Raw genomic sequence first — 18,335 nt, forward strand, 5'->3', positions numbered from 1 at the left:
ATTGTGCTCAGAGTCGTATGGATTTTAACTCATTTAATCCATATATGAAAGAGTAAGGCAGAAATGATAAGTACTTGAAGGTGAAGAAATTGAGCTTCAGAAAAAGCCAGTCCTGTCCAGTTCCCAAATCCTTTTGCTAAATCCACACATATGAGTCCGGGTAATTAACAATGTACTGGCACAGAGTAGTCGTAAAGATTAAGAGAACAGAACAGAATTTAGAAAGAATTAGGTGCGTGTAGGGAATTTTGACACTGGGTGTTTTTGTTTGTTTGTTTTTTTTTAATTGTAAAGTCACTCATAAACATTAAAAGTGCCTGCGTATTATATAAGACCATTGTTCCTCTCCCAAGCCCGAGTTCTCAGTTTTACAGGTATTCTAAATATTTCATTTCTTTTTCTCTTTAAATAAATAGAGTCACTTGGCTACTCTTGGCAGAATATCCTCAAAATCTTTTAATTCAGCACATAGAGATCCATTGCATTCTTTGCAATAGCTGTGTAGTGCTCCATTGAATTGTTTCTTTTTAACTGGAATGCTTCTGTGGTTTTCCTGGTGATGTTGCCTGTTGGTTTCTGTTGGGTAGGCTTCAAGTTAAAGACGCATCAACATATCCCCCTTTTCTTCATTTAGAAGTTATTTAATACATGAAGCAATGCAAATTTTATTATTGCCTTTCAACACCAATAAAAATAATCCTTTTTTCCTTCACTTATTTAATATATTACATTAATAGAGTCTTAATACTGAAACATTCTTGCAATTCTATAATTGAGTCTATTTTTTTTTTATGAGTATCTCTTAATTATGTGGTGGCAGTAAGAATCTGCAGAGGAAGAATTTGCCCCAAAACTGACCTGAAAATATTTATTTCCTGGTCTTACCCACAGGAGTTCAAATAATGAGAATTCATTCAGGAAGAATTATTTAGAAGTTTTGTATTGATATTATTTATATTCATAAATTTGAGACCAGTCTAATTAGAGACTGGTCTATTGTGTGCTATCTTTATCAAGTTTCTGTATTAATGAGATTTTGTTTTTATGGAAGGTTTGAAAGTTTGACTCCTTTCTTAAACCTTTAGACCAATATAAAAAGCGTAAGCATTATATGTTCCTTAAGGATTTTATTTATTTATTTTTTATTTATTTTTTCTTTAAGGATTTTAAAAGAACTGGTTGATGAAACAATCAAGGCCTTTGGAAGAAGGGAGTGTTGAGTAATATTCAAGGCAGAAAACACTGTTGTTTAATTTTTTTAAATTTTTGCACCCAATGTGGGGCTCAAACTTATGACCCTGAGATCAAGAGTTGCATGCTCCACTGACTGAGCCAGGCAGGTGCCCCTTGAAAACATTTTAAATTTCTCATACACTTATTCACATGTTTAGATCAGGGGGAGTCCTGCTCTACTACATACCAATATTTTAATAATTTTCAAAACTTCAATCATTTAAAAAGTTTTTACAAGTGCAGGGGCACCTGGGTGGCTCAGTCAGTTAAGCATCCAACTTCAGCTCAGGTCATGATCTCACTGTTTGTGGGTTCGAGCCTTGTGATGGGCTCTGTGCTGACAGCTCAGAGCCTGGAGCCTGCTTTGGATTCTGTGTCTCCCTCTCTCTCTGCCATTCCCCTACTCCCGCTCTGTCTCTCTCTCTCAAAAATAAACATTAAAAGAATTTAAAAAGTTTTTAGTGCAAAAATTCAACAAATATGTTACTATGCAAAGTAAGAATCTAGAAACAAACACATACATATGTGGAATAAAAAGTTTTGAAAGACTAAGTGTAGATGATAAATTCCTGGGAATACTAATTCAATACATGGGACAATTGACTATAAAGGGAAAACAAAGTGGTTCTATATATACCTCTCTCCTTTTAGTAAAATAAACTCGACAGAGGTTAAAAATATAGAGGCTAAATACATACATACATACATACATACATACAAAAAAGAAAATTGGGTAGATTAGCATCTTGGGGTAGAGAAGGTTTTTAACAACCATCTCTAAAACCAGATTGTATGATAAAATTGAAAAACACAATTTTGCAATGCAAGAACTATGAACTATAGTAGGGTAAAAATTATTAACAAAGCTTAAAAACAAACAACAAAAGGGGAAAATATGTGACAAATTAAATATTAATCTCCCTTACTGTTAAGAGGTTCCTAACAGTAAAAAAAAAAAAAAAAAAAGGTAAACAATCCAAAAGAAAACTCAACACAGGAGTAGGGAATTCACTACGATTAGATATTCAACTTAGGCAACTTAAAGCATTAAGATCTTTTTTTTTTCAAATAATATTGAATAAATAAATGCCTAGAATTGATAATGGTATGGAGAAAGTGTATCTCCTATATAATGGGTAGGTACTGCAACATAATACGACCATTCTAGAGAACAATTTCACAATATTTATCAGAATAATTCCAATTTCAGGAATTTTTTCCAAGGATATAATGGGAAAATGTACAGACAAGTGTTCATTGCCACATTATTTGTAGTTACAAAATAGAATAAAATAAACCAAATTACCTAAATATCTACCAATAGGCAATTAGTTAAAATTACATTACATTCATTCAACAAAATAATATAAAGCAATCAAAAATGATGACATAAATAGATAATTATTTATTGACATGGAAAGATGCTAAATCTTAGGATTGCTGAGTGACAAAAGCGGGTTTCTGAGAATGATGCCAATTTCAACGAAATACATTTATGAATCTATGCAAAGAAAAAATCTTGCAGCATATCACCAGTGTTAAAAAAAAAAAAAAAAGAAAAAGGTTGGTTCCACGTACTGAGATTACAAATCATTTTTACTTTCTTATTAATACTGCATTATTTTAAAAGTTTTTATAATGTGCATATATTGTCTAAAAATGATAATTTCATTAAAAGTTTTAGTTATTCATGCAGAAATTGGAGAAGTAATAAAGACCAACTTAGTTTTCTATATTAAAGTCATGAAAAAATATTTGAAATCTTGTTCTAGGAAATGTGCAAGCATGGCTAAAAAAAAAAGAAATGAAAAATACCTTGTGGAATTTATATTAATATTAGGCAATTCTTGAGTTTCAAAATACTCACTACAATTAATATTTAAAATGATTAAAAATCAGTTTCAAATATATACATATACTATATTTAAAAATATGACCATATAATTGTATACAAAAAGTTGTGATAACCCAGTAAGAAAATGAATAAAACAGAAAAATAAAGAACATAAAAACAAACATAAGACATATAATAAGATAGGGGCACCTGGGTGGCTCAGTTGGTTAAGCGTTCAACTCTTGGTAACGGCTCGGGTCATGATCTCATAGTTCATGAGATCAAGCCCCACATCAGACTCCTTGCTGACAGCGTGGAGCCTGCTTGGGATTCTCTCTCTCTGCCCCTCCTCCACTTGCACACACTCTCTTTTTCCCTCTCTCTCAAAAATAAATAAATAAATACTTAAAAAAAGTACAGTCTATACATTTAATGGAATATTATGCAGTCATTAAAAGTGATCTCCATATAATTTACACACAACAATTTTGACTTCCTTCACGTGAATTTGTTCTTGTAAGTCCTTAGCCACACTGACTTGTAAAGGGTAATGATATTTTATGCCATTTTACTTTCTTCTTTGCACTGTTCTTTACCATGGTACACATCAAGTCTATAAAACAATAATTATTACAACAAATTGAAAAGGCTACAAAGCACATTTCTGGTATGTGAACTCTCAGCACCAAAGCATGAAGACCAATAGAAGAGGCAAATGTTACAGTCTACACAGTCAGAAGAGTATTAGTACAACAGATCATCAGCTGGCTGATATCTTACATGAAACCTGGCTATCAGCTCACGGTCCAGAGGCTTGGTTACTGACAGCTGGCCTGAGATGGGGTTGATAATGAAGATACCAGTCGGAGGCTGGTCAGCTCCTGGCCCCGTCACGCTATACCGTAGTGAAAGGTTTTTATCTCTATCGGACCTGATCTGAGGATCAAGAAGACAATCATATTAAATGAGAGACTAAATGAGCTCATTATCAGAGACAGGGCCTGTCATACCTTATGCCCTTTTTCAGTTACAAATTTACAGCATCTCTTCCCAGAAAACCAGTCCTGTTTCTCTCATCCTTGCTTCTTGGTGACAGGCTTCAAAAAGAGATGTCACCTATCACCAGGAAGACTGAGGGCAACATTCACATCTAAAAGAACACTTGCTTAGGAACAGCGCAAGAAGTCCAAATTAAGGAGTGTCAGTGTTTGAACTGAATCATATTCTATCCAGGGAGCTTGTAGGTTAGAATAGTTAACACAGGAACAGGCGTCCAATTTAATTAAAGTAAAACTTGTTTACCTTTTTGTATCAGTTAGGAGAAGAAAGAACTGTGTTAGGCCACAGTATGAAACAGCCTTATGTGAGAACTCTGATATGGTTGAGTTTAGGAGTCAGATTTCTGCACTTGTATTATACTGACATTATTCACTGCAACCAAAGCTTTCCAAGTCATTTTAAGGTGGTACCTATTACTCAAAATTCTTTGTTAAATACCAAAACATACAAGAAAGGATTTTAAAATGCGTTTTTATACTCTCAAAAATTATACCCACTATAGGCCCACTGCTTTCTCCTCCAAATATAACAGTTCTCAGGAAAAATAAGTTTATAGGTGAGCAGTCACAGGAACAGGCTATATAGAAAGGAGTATGACGAATAGCACAGACAAGGGTCAACTGGCAATACCTTGGCAGGTGATAATAACAGATCTTTATGTATTAGGTAAATATACTTAACCCAATAGCAGAATCCAGTTTATTAATTTTCTTGTGAAGACAAAATTCTCTCTCAACTTATTGTCCATTAAAGTAGAAAAATAAAAAAAAAACCCACCTTTATTTGGGGGCTATGTTGTTCATTGTTAAATCAAATTATAATGTGCATTAAAATAAAATATGCAATACAAATAAATGACTTATTAAAAGTGCAACTTTCAGTAAGTAGGTATAGGAATGCTAAACTAATCACACACAAATGTACATTCTAATAAATCAATATACAATAACTCTGTCCTTTTCCTTTTACAATAAATAGTGGGTTGCTAATTTTACTAAACATGTATGAATATCTACGATTTCTTTTTCTCTACATCTGATGGTACGCATTTAGAGTAACCGGAAAAAAATTACTTCTCAGATTTATAAAAGCCTATGTTTTTGCACAGCCCCAGGGATTCTGTTAATGGTATCAGAGGTCATTTTCTTTTTTCTTTAAAGAACTCTCAAATGCACTCAGTGCTGGCATTTTTAGCAATGATTGTCCCTTTATTTCTTCTTTGGCTCAAAAGCTATCTATAGAGGGCAAAGATCATCATGGAGAGCATGGCTTTCAGACACGGAAGCGAAGATGTGTATGTGTGTTGTGAGAAAGGGTATGGTACGGGTGTGGATACATGATGGAGTTAGGGGTTATATATTCACACATTCAACAAACTCCATGGTCCATGGTGTATGGGACCCACAGAGAGCTAGCTCTAACTATAAATAATCTGAGGTAATTAAAAAAAAAGAGGCTTTCTGCAACACTATAGACACTTCATCTACACACAAACATATAGTTTTAATACATGTTGTTAACTCTATCTTGTGATAAAACAGACAAAAACATTTCTAACGTATACTTGACCCATGCCATGGAGACAATTAAAATGGTGCCAGCCTACCCTGACGAGCTCTTGAGGAAAAGGTCCTCTGGAATTTTCTGGCAAGTTGATTGGAGGGATAACCCAGTCTCTCTTCTGCCTTTGTAGGTGGCCATTGTGCTTAGTCGCTTGTCTTGGGAATACTATTTCTTCAATTTCTTGTGATTCCTTTCCATTAAAATACAACAAGACATTGCTGAGTACTAGGAAAAACATTTTCTGAAAGGACAGCAATATCAATGGATACCTGACAGTGAAGGGTTCACTGTCAGGAACAAGAAAATATGCCTGGAGGCCCTCTCCTCATCCCTCTATTAAAATAATAGAAAACACCATAAAATTTAGGGGCTACCATGACGATTGAAGAATTGAAATCCAAACAATTTATTATGTAGCACAGCTGTGTAAACTATTTGCAGTTTCTGTAAACCATCTTAGATAGGAGTTAATATTGAGCACAATTTAATAGTACCCTTTTATATATCTCTCATTAGTTTAAACCACAGTTCAGGTAATGTGCTACTGTACATTAAATTTAGATCTTGATGTGCTAAAATATAATTTGAATTCCAGGAGAAGTTTAATACATACTGCTAAGGCATGTCTCAAATATTTATGACCCTATTAAATCCCACAGAATTAATGCTGTAATTATTCTAAACCTATGTCAGCCATGATGGATGCTGTAGATGACCCACTTTGCACATTGGGTATTAATCTCTGCTGGATGTCAACATTTTCTTCTGTTTTCCCTTATATCTGTAGACACTTTAGCCATTAGCCCTTGCTGCTTCAGTGCAAATATCCACGCTAGTTTGCTGGACCACAGTGAATCATCAACAACAAAAGCGTTTTTTCACTCAATTAGTTACCAGCTTCTCACTCTGTATTCCCCAAATGACATGATTCCCCTTAACAGTTAATAGATTAATAAACTACATCTCATATAATGAAAGTCGAGCATTGGTGCAAGAGAAAAATGCTATCTTTTCCACTGATACACTTATTCCTATTTGATTATGGGTGTGTATAAGACATTTACAATTAAACAGCAGAAGTGAATGTGTGTATTCCTATCTCCCAAAGTACAATAAATATACAAAATGTAATAGTTATACTTCATGAAATTATGGACTTCAAAATAATGACTGTGGTGCCCCCTCATTTGTTTCAAATTAACTCAACGCAAACTAGAATGTTCAGAAACTAATAATGTTATCATAGCTTTACTGAAGAAGTTATTGTGTCTTACTAAAATTCCTAATATAGTGACTTATACAAAACAAGTGCTCAATAAATGTCTGTTGCATTTAATCCAACTGTACTTTTGTTGGAAGTGTATCTATTTATTTTATCTTGGCTTATAGCAGCTTCCACCAGAGGGAGTATATCATTCCTAAAAGTTATGTCCGTAGTTTAAATAATTCATACTCCCCAATTTGATTATTCAGGGGCAAGACAAAAACCCAATATTCCTAGCTAGAAATGCTTTCTATTGCTACTGTACTGTGTATCTGTACTTCCCACTTAATACACTTGACTGGTGACATCTTGCCAAGAACTGTTTATTTTCTGGTTATATTTAACAGCTTGTAAAGCTTCTGAGAAATTTAAAGCAAACAACTACTTCTAATTTTAAATTAAGTTCTAAATCTCAAAGTATAAACAACCCTTTCGAACACAGTTTGAGATAGCTTAAATATACATTTAGTCTAAGTATCTTGTAAGATTAAAAAAAAAACCCCACAAAATACTGTTGAAGTGACTGAAGTTGATGAAAATTCAAATACTGGCCAAGGTGACGTATAAAGCAAGGTACATATTTAGTTCCAACTGAATAAACCAGATTTTTGAACATGGCTCCGAAGCCATATTTGGATACTCCACCTTCACTGCATCCTCAGGTAAGGTTGGCTTGAGGCTCAATTTTACTGCTACTTGCCACTTTTCCTGAGTCTCTTTGTCTTGGGCATATATCAGGAACTTCGCATGCTCGGAGGAGAGGGGAAAGCTTCTCACGGCATACACCATGCCGTCTTCATCCACCTTAAAATCTGCTGGCTCACTGCTTTCATACTGTACTTTCCTTTTCCCATTGCAGTTGCTGAACTTTACTGTAAAAGATAATAAATATGTAAGTCTAGCGATAATACAAAGGCAGAAACACCTAACGTCTAAGTCCATGAACCGCTTAGATTTTAGTGGGTATAAAACACAAAAGTTTTATTTTTACATTATTAAAGGAATTCTCATACTATAGAATATCAGATTGTGGGGCTGAGTTGTACCCCAGAATCTCCTTGTTCCAAAGCCTTCCCCCACCCTTCACATTCCCCAGGAGCTTGGGCCCTTGGCTATCGCTGCTTTCTCCCCCCATGCCTCTCAATGACATTATCTGCTACTCCCTAACAAACTCCTACTCATCCTTCAGCACCCAGCTCCAGAGTCACTGAAAGTGGCACAATCTCTTGTTCTCAGTCTTCATGTAGTAATCTGAACTCTATTATCACAGTTTTTTTTAAGTTTATCTATTTTTTTGGGGGGGGAGGGGTAGAGAGAAAGAGGGAGACACAGAATCCGAAGCAGGCTCCAGGCTCTGAGCTGTCAGCACAGAGACTGTCGTGGGCTCGAACCCACGAACTGCGAGATCATGACCTGAGCCAAAGTTGGACGCTTAACTGACTGAGCCACCCAGATGCCTCTCTACTGTCACAGTTTTATAGCTATGCCTGACATTCACTGTGAGAGGTACTTCAGGACAAATTTTCTTAGTTATCTTGTATACCTTGCACATTTCCTGGCACTTAGTCTTCATATATAATTTTTGAAGAAATTCTTAAAGGAAGAAAGCAATTACTTTGATTAATGTTGAATGCTCACTTTGCTCTAAAATTACAAGACCTTAGTAGTAATTAAAAGGGGAATAATTTGCAATTTCTAGTCCTCATGGTGCTTAGAATAGTTCTATGAAGCAGTAACAATTTATAAATTTTCAAACAAACAAAATAAAGATATATCTCAAAATAAATATTAACTAAAAATACTTATGGCTTAAGAATAAAAAATCAAAAAGATTTTAGTAACTTATCTTTATCTTTAATGCCTTAAAATTGAAAAAAAAATGAATGCTTTCTTAAAAGGTTAATCAGCTTATGTCTCATTGGATACCAACACAGAAGTTATACCACATACTTAGAAATGTAGAACTATACATACTCAAGCCAAAATAAAATTATAAAATAATAAAAAAATATTCTCTAAGGAAGATCATTTCTTTTGAACTTCTTACATCATTCTTTATGAGGAAAAGTTCTATGGGAATAGCATGAAGGGATCAAAGAAAAAGCGTTTTTTAAATTTCTGTAAACATACAATGTTAGATCTTAAACACAATTACATAGGATACATTTAGAAAGCAAGTAATAGGTACACATTACAGGTGTCTAGGTGGCTCAGTTGGGTAAGCATCTGTCTTCAGGTCAGGTCATGATCTTAGGTCTGTGAATTTGAGCCCTTGCATCGGGCTGTCTGCTCTCAGCACAGAGCCTGCTTTGGATCCCCTGTCCCCCCCTCTCTGCTCTTCTCCCACTTGCACTCTCTCTCTGTCTCTCTCAAAATAAATAAATAAACTTAAAAAAATTCGTACACATTGCAAAATATAATCATATACTACTTTTTGCATTTTTAAGTATCTAAGTAAATTTCTCCAAACTCCCACTCCATATGTATATATTGATGAGTTCTTTTGTTTCCATTAATATAAATTCGCTGAGATGTGCACAAGATCACAGCCCCAAAACATGCATGCTTATTTCCCTTAGTAACCATAAAATCCTTGATAACAGAAATAAAATACTTTAACTAGTGAATATATTATTTCCCACATAGCCCCACATATATCATCCTTCATTTTACAAACATCTGAAAATGAAAATAAAAGTTGTATCTCCTGCTAAATTATGCTAAACCCAAATATTTGTCTTTGGAGTAGAAGTATCCCAAAAGATACTTATTATCCTATCTTACTTGCCATGTGATTTAAAAGTGAAAAACAGGATCTCTTCTACAGAGCAGTGCCATCGACTGCTAATCTTTTATTAAAGACAAAATGAAAAGTAAAATTGTTTGGAGGAATCCTGCTGAGATACCGAAACGAAAGACTTTTATCATCTTTCTGTATAAAAGTACCTTTGTATATCAAAAAAGGCATTTGTGAACTTAAAAACACAGAGTCTTGATTAGATCTTCGGCACTTTTTTGGTTCATTTTTACCACTCTAGCGTGGATCCTCATCACTTCACACCTGGATTTTTGTATCTGCCTCCTAGAGGTTTTCTTCCTGTTCCAGGTCATTGAGCATCTACTCTTAGACTAAACCTCTGTTGCTCAGTCATGTGTCCTCCCCATTTAATATCCGTAGTATTATATGTACGCTTTCATCATATAGTGCTCTTCTCACTCTTGGTGTCTTTAGTGTTTCATGCATTACCTTCTAAGACATATTCTGCCCAATCAGATTTCTCAGTCATTCCCCCCTCTCACTGCAGCCCACACCCCATGCTCACTATCTTTTCTAGAAAGCTCCTCCACCCCCATTCTCCATGCCACAGTTCCAGAGCCAGGCCATGACTTGGGGTTAATGAGTCTACTAGATGACCTTTCAAAGATGGCAGCCGATGCCCTCATTTGGGAAGGCTTCACATTTTGAATTTTAATTTAATTTTAACTTTTATTTGTTTTTACATTTTGTGTCCATGGAAGCACATATGAGCACTTTATTTTTATTAGAATGGTGATTATAATAAATAATGTCTAGTTATTAATGGTTTCATGTGACTACATCTTCTCTCTGTAAGTAGACTGTAAACTCATTTTGGCTTCCTGGCAATGAGTCTAGGTTCTTTTGTTTCCTGGGACACCTAGCAGTGACAGAGACTGTATAAATGCTCATTTAATATTCACAGGCCAGTTGTATAGATGAATATCTTACAACTTTTCAAAACACTCGAAAATAGAAGTAGGTCCAGCCTGCTATAGCAACAGCATTCTGCAACAACAACAACAGAAAACCTAGGGACTTTAAATAATTGGACTATGTACTTAGGTTGCTGGGAGTGAAAGAAAATGAATTAATATTTGTTGTATGCCAGGCACTGAACAAGATACTGACGATTAGGTTAGCTATTTTAGCCTTAGCAAGAACTTCCTGAAGTGGGAATTGTTATTTCTGTTCAACAAATGGAGACAGAAAATTCAGAGAGGCATCTGTGCCCATGGGTGTCTGACTCCTAGTGATTCTTCTACAAAAGCACAAAGGAATCTAACTAAATTCATGACGCGTAAGTTATTGAAACCTAAAGCTTTAGTAAACAATAAAAGTGGAGAAATGACAAAGAGGCTTAACAAATGCTCGTGAAGAGAATAATGTCACATCTGGATCTCCAAATGTACCAAAGTAACCAGTATTATTAAAAAGAAGTCCTTAAGTTGGAGTGGACCCTACATATCCCATATAGGGGGGTAGCTGGAGCCCCTGAAGGTGGGGTGCAAGTGTGAGGCAGGCGGAAGAGGAAAATTCATGCTCACTGTTACAATGACAGAGTATTCTGTTAAATAGGTACTCAGCTATTACCCGGCAATCGAAAAGAATGACATCTTGCTATTCACAACTATGTGGATGGAACTAGAGGGTATTATGCTAAGTGAAATTAGTCAGAGAAAAACAAATATCATATGACGTCACTCATATGAGGACTTTAAGAGACAAAACAGATGAACATAAGGGAAGGGAAGCAAAAATAATATAAAAACAGAGAGAGAGAGAGAGAGAGAGAGAGAGACAAACCATAAGAGACTCTTAAATATGAAGAACAAACAGAAGGTTTCTGGAGGGGTTGTGGGGGGGGTGCTAAATGGGTAAGGGGCATTAAGGAATCTATTCCTGAAATCATTGTTGCACTATATGCTAACTACCTTGGATTGTAAATTAAAAAAATAAATTAAATTAAAAAAAATAGGTACTCAGCTACCTATTTGGATTCAGTGTCAGAATGATGCAGGAAAGGGAAAGAAGGCCTTTAAAGAAAAATGCATTGGCAAAGAAAGGGAAAATGTGTCTTTTCCTATAAAGGGTCACTGCATATCCCATGAATGAGAAGTGGCTGACCTCAGAGAATCTGACACTGGGGAACACACTTTGAAGGAAGCTGTGTAAAGGCGAGTTATTTAAAGTCAATTAGTTTTCTGTCACCCCTGCTCCTAGCCTATAACGAATGTGAACTGGTTTAATAAATCTGTTATTAGATTCTTCTGGGTTTTAAAAACAAGTGTTAATTTGCATTTGCTCAAATACTAAACTAAGCAACATTTTTGGGGGAATTGTTCAGGTTTAAAGAAATGTTTTCATTACATAATTTCCTTTGTGCATTCAACCATTAGAATCAACACCTTAACTGAAAATAAGTTCATTGCCAACTGAAAAAATTCTCTGTGACATATTAGTCCTGACTTCATCCTGTGGTTTTGAGTTAATGCATGAGGAGTGCCTAGTGCATGGTGACATGCTTAATCAATGATAACCACATTTCACTGTTTTCAAGTCACACGAATTAAAAGGCTTACCAATTTCAATGGATGTTATGAACTAAACTGTGTTCCCCAAAATTCATATGTTGAAGCACTAACTCCCAGTACCTTAGAATATGACTATAATTGGAGGCACTGGTCTTTAAGGTGGTAATTAAGATTTAAGGGGCAATTGGGTGGCTTACTTGGTTAAGTGTCCAACTCTTGATTTTGGCTCAGGTCATGATCCCAGGGTCTTGGGATTGAGTCCCGCAACAGGCTCCATGCTGAGTGTGGAGCCTGCTTGGGATTCTCTCTCCCCCTTCCTCTCTCTCTCTCTCTGCCCCTTCCCTGCTTGCACTGCCAAAATTAATAAATAAAAATTAAAAAAAAGATTTAAAAAGCTCATCCAATATGACTTATAATGTCCTTATAAGAAAAGGAAATTTGGACATAGACACGAGGGAGGACAGACCACGTGAGGACACAGCAAGAAGGTGGCCATGTGCAAGCAGAGAAAGGTCCTAAGAAAAATCAAACCTGCTGTCACCTTAGTTTTGGACTTAAATTTCAGAATTTTGAGAAAATAAATTTCTGTTGTTTAAACCATGCAGTGTGTGGTCTAATACAATGGGTAATGCACAGATTCCATTTAAAAAAAATTAATGTTTTTATTTCTTTTTGAGGGACAGAGTGTGAGCAGAGGAGGGGCAGAGAGAGAGAGAGAGAGAGAGAGAGAGAGAGAGAGAGACATACACAGACTCTGAAGCAGGCTCCAGGCTCTGAGCTGTCAGCACAGAGCCCAACATGGGGCTCGAACTCATGAACTGTGACATCATGACCTGAGCTGAAGTCAGACGCTCAACCAACTGAGCCACGCAGGTGCCCTGCATGGATTTCATCTCTTAACCACTGGTCAGTGTTTATTTTCTGTTATTTTGTTCCACTTACAACTTAGATGCACCTAAACATATTTTCTCAAATTTGACAAAATTTTCTTCTTGAACCAACCACTCACTGAAACTTACTCAAGAGGATTATGGAAAAAAAACAGTAGAAAATGGCTATGTTATAGAATCTTAGTTACAGCATTAATATCATTTACAAATTAAGTTATTAATTATTAAATCAAATTATTAAATTAAATTATTAAATTAAATTTACTTCTAACTTATAGCATTTCAGGGGAATTTTCAGGAGGACTATGACAAAACATGTACAAAAAAGCTGGTTGAAAATAGAAAAGAGAGTGGTTAGAAGCCATTTGAAAGGAAGAAAGAAGAAAGAGATATTCAAGGGGCATGGCTGAATTACTAAAATTAGATTTAAAATTTCAGTTTCAAGAAGAGGAAAATAAGGCAAATATCATAGACATGTTGTTGTTAGAAGAAATACATAGTTCACTGGAACCAAACTGTTCCTGTTATGAAAACATTCTCCTAAGGGGCCTGGGTGGCTCAGTTGGTTAAGCATCCAACACTTGATTTTGGCTCAGGTCATGATCTCACAGTTTGACAGTTTGTGAGTTCAGGCCTGAGGTAGAGCTCCGCTCTGACAGTGCAGAGCCTGTGTGGGATTCCCTCTCTTTCTCTCCCTCTCTCTCTGCCCCTCCCCCATTCCCATGTACTCTCTCTCAAAATAAATACATAAACTTTAAAAACTAACCTGTTCTCCTAATAAATGGTAAGTAAAAGAATTCCAAATAGCATAACGAGTACAACTTTCAACTTTTATCTTCCAAAACATGCAGCAGTGTAATCATTTTTTAACATACGGGTTTTAAAACAAAGGTGATGATACATTTATTTTAAATTAAAATATATCCTTAATGGTGAGCCTCTTCTACAATCGTGTTAATGGTGGACACATGACATTAGGCATTTGTCAGAACTCAAGGAATTGCACAACACAGAGTGAATCCTAACATAAACTATGGGCTTTAGTTACTCTTAATGTATCACTGGAAAAAGTGGTATTAGTTGGAGTTCTAGAACTGAATCGATACTTGACATAAACACCTTAGGTATGGAGATATTGAGGTGGTGTTTCACAAAAGTCATAGTCTCTTACTAGGCAATGTAATAAAGCAGAAATTCTATTATTTTAAGAACAATCAAGAACTTGGAAATTTCATTTTTCTGACAGAACAATTTTCCTTACGTTAAAACATTAATTTTGCTTAAATGCTCAAAAAACTCAAATTAGAAATAACAGAATTTCATAATGTAGGAGAAGGAAATAAATTTCCTTAGACAACTAAAAAAACCAGGCTTGATCCACAGGATTATTCAAATTTAAAACAACTCTATACACAAATAAATGTGCCTAAAAACATTACAATATTAAACGAGAAATTTATTATTAGAGCTATTGCATAGTTTACATACATAATATGTAGTTATTGTGTTCTAGCCACCATAAAACTTTGTTAACATGGTTAATACAAAATTAAACATCAGGGAAATAATTATTTTAAAGTACTTTTTGACTCTTAAAGCAATACCTCAAATTAATGCTAACCATAAAGCCATAATATCTTTATAAAATATTAACAGGAAACCACAGATCTTATATATTAAATGCATTACCATTTAATAGCACTGCATAAACCATATAAATGAAAGTGTGCAAAATGCTCACATATGGCTTATAATTTTTGCTCAAGTAAAACATCATGCCATATTTAGAACACAATTATAAAAGAACACTGCAAAATATTTTTGAGGCTAAATATGCCTTTGCCTTTAAAATTGCTTTTTTTCCACATTAATTGCTATTTTTGAAAGCATACTAATAAGACAGAAATAGTTTCAAAGTGCTGAGAAAAGTTCTCCCTCCACAGGCAAAGAGCAATCTTAATTAATGAACTTAACATCTAAATGAATAAATGAGAGCTGGGAAGATAGGGAGGAGATGTCTCAACAGTAGGGATTTTCACGGTGATTTTACTTACAGATTCCAACAGAGAATGGTTACCAAGTGGCGATTTCACTTACAAATCTGAAAAACCTGCTTCGATATTCTTTTGTCACCCCAGGCCCTTACTGAGTTTCATTCTGAGGAGCAATTCTTCCTTAAACACTTGAGTAGCCATTTCAGAGCGAACTAACGCTCTCCGCACTTGTACAATGGGGATCCAGTAAAAGTAGTGCGGGAATGTCCATATGGACCTTGGCGGAAAAAGTCATTACATTTTCTTTATAACACACAATTATAGTAAGAAAAAGGAAATATCGAGTCAATATTAGTACACATATTGACTCTTCAATATACATAACACTTCCAAACTACTTTAAAAATCTTTAATGACAAATTTGAGCTTGTTTTCATGGAAGACCTTTATTGTAACAAGTTTTATGATTTGGATATCAGACTCTTGATAATTACCAGCAATGAAAGCTTTACTCACAAAAGTTGATGGTAGCAAATGATAGCAACGAATTCATCACTTTTTTTCCACTTGACAGAAAGTTCTTTCTTGTCGTGAACCACGAGGAATACGTTTATTAAATTTCATGGTCCTTCCTTTTCTTGCACTGACAGATATGACACGGAAATTCCTTGTGGAAGTTCAAAAGCTTTTCAAAAATTTTTTTCATATTAATATTTTAAAATAATGATAAAAGCTTTACTTCAAGAATACACAGGTATGGTGTATTCTAATAATCTCAATAGTTTTTCTCCAGGTTTTAAAATAGAACACCAACTAAATATCACAAATGAACCACTTTAATCCTTTTCTGGAGGTGAATTTTCTCTTCAAACCCATAAACTCTGTGACTGTGTGTAATATTTTTTACACGGCCTTTGCAGTTTTCAATTAAGTTCATTCGGGTGCTCCAAAATGTCAGTTAAGTAAGCTATTTTTTCAAGTGAATAACTCTCCTTCAACAAATCTGCAGTGAACAACATTCAAACACACAATCATTTTTCTATTAGCTGACAGACCTTTGGAAAAAAAAAAAGGGTCTTTTGGATAGCTTGTGCACTTGGTAGAGATCTGCAAATATGGTATTCCCTTATCTTTGCACAGAGCTATAGCCATTTATTTTCATAATTCCAATTTATGTGGATAAAAGATTTATGAGCAATCTTTTATGTACAAGAGCTTCTATGTGAGTAAAACTAACAGAATCTTGAGATTCTCAGATTAAACCCTTTGGTTTTTCTATCTCCATGCCATTTACAGCTTTTATAACCTTCAAGGCATCAGGGCCAAGACATTGGCCTCACGTAATATTTGCTTAACATCTTGCTGTAAAATACTTATTTGTCTTCTTGAATATATAATTTATGGAAGTTTGTTTTCCTTTTTCTTCCAGAATAAATAATGCTCTTCAAGGATTCTAACCACTGTTATTAACTAACATATTTATTAATTCCTTAAAGGCATCAACATGCAATGATAACCTTTTTGATTTAATAATCTTTTTGACTAGTGCTGTCACTGTGATGTGTGACGTGTCCTCACTACCCCTCCTACGTGTATTATTCAAAAGTGACTCATTTTCTATTTCTCCTACCGTCGATGAGGGATATATAGGCTGGTAAAACAAGGAATTCTGCATCTGTGTAAGGTATTTGGCTTAAAGAATTTAATATGAAATGTTATAAATGACTTTAAGAGCTTGATCATATAGTGTTGCACTCAATCTCATCAAAAATGTTCTTACTTTCTGCTTAAGAGAGTAAAAAATTTCATCTGCCTAAAATGGCTGTGTGGGGATACAGTTCTCACAAAATGTGTCCTGCGTGTGGCTTCACTTGATCTCTTTGCATTAAGTAAAATGTTTAGACCAAGTGTGAGAATAATTATAAGACATGAATACCAATCCGAAGGAATCATTATTTTTTAAAATCTTTATTTATTTATTTATTTTGAGAGAGAGAGAGAGAGAGAGAGAGAGAGAGAGCAGAGGAGGGGCAGAGAGAGAGGGAGAGAGAAAATCCCAAGCAGGCTCCACACCCAGCACAGAGCCCAACATGGGACTCGATCTCACAACCCAGAGTTCATGACCTGAGCTGAAATCAAGAGTTGGATGCTCAACCGACTGAGCCACGCAGTCGCCCCTTTGAGGAAATCATTATTATATTATCTTATTAATATCTTACACATTTGAGGGGGTTCTTGTGACTCTGAAGTCTTTCCAGCTTTCATCCCAAATTATCCATTGGGCTGGGAAAGTAAGCATATGTACAAATCACATCTAAAAACAGACTGTGGCATGTTCAGCTTTAGAAATTCATTTGTAAAATAACATATAATATACGTGTAATATATATATATATAATTTAGTAAAGTATTAATATTATCTAATTATATAAAATAATAAAAGGTATACAAATAAATATATATAATATGCATTCTATGTAAGGTCTGCATTTTTAAGGTACTTTAAAATAAATATATGAAAAACTTGAATAATTAAACATACTATAATTTAAATTACAATATGGAATATATTCACTTTCATTTCATTTAAAGGGTATACAAAGTGTACAAAAATTTGTTCACTATATTTCTAGATCATCAAAAAATATGTTGAAAACAATCAATTTCTGGAAACTATAGTCCTCTTTAATAATTCAGTAAATTTTATGTCCAGAAAAAACACCTAACTTAATTCTAAGGGATTTGTTTCTAAAAACCTATATAAATCTTAATACAGTATATACACATTAATTCTAAAAATGACACAAAAATTACTGATTTCCATCAAAAATAAGATTTTGATTTTTAACCTTGAAATCCAATAGGAAGGAAGGAAAATTAGCAAAAGTAGAAAGAGGAAAAATAGAAAAAGATGGAGAGAGTAAGTAATAATTGAGAAAGTTAATAAAATTAATGATTCTTTGGTACCTTAAAAATTTATTCATACCTTCTATTTTAGAATTAAACAGGGAAAACTATGAACAAAAAATAAAAGCACATGAAATGGAAAAGATAATTAAATTAATACTTGCAAAAAAATAAACAGTCATATAAAATCTTCACTTGGGATAAACACATTGATACAAAAGTAATGACCTCTCTCTCTCAAAATAAATAAATAAACATTT

The 18,335-nt window shown here is 34.5% G+C and overlaps 1 protein-coding gene across 2 annotated transcripts in view; it reads right to left on the reverse strand.

The window, feature by feature from the left end:
- The window catches only part of CDH2 (cadherin 2), a 216,672-nt gene that overhangs the window by 55,883 nt on the left and 142,454 nt on the right, over positions 1–18,335 (reverse strand). For both annotated transcript variants that reach the window (XM_043558519.1, XM_043558520.1), the window contains exons 3-5: positions 7,599–7,825; positions 5,733–5,879; positions 3,848–4,003 (exon numbers count right to left, since the gene is read on the reverse strand). In XM_043558519.1, coding sequence (XP_043414454.1) covers positions 3,848–4,003; positions 5,733–5,879; positions 7,599–7,825 — 530 coding nt within the window. The remainder of the gene's footprint in view (positions 1–3,847; positions 4,004–5,732; positions 5,880–7,598; positions 7,826–18,335) is intronic.

Source organism: Prionailurus bengalensis, chromosome D3 (assembly GCF_016509475.1).
Source record: "Prionailurus bengalensis isolate Pbe53 chromosome D3, Fcat_Pben_1.1_paternal_pri, whole genome shotgun sequence".
NCBI classification, from domain to species: Eukaryota; Metazoa; Chordata; class Mammalia; order Carnivora; family Felidae; genus Prionailurus; species Prionailurus bengalensis.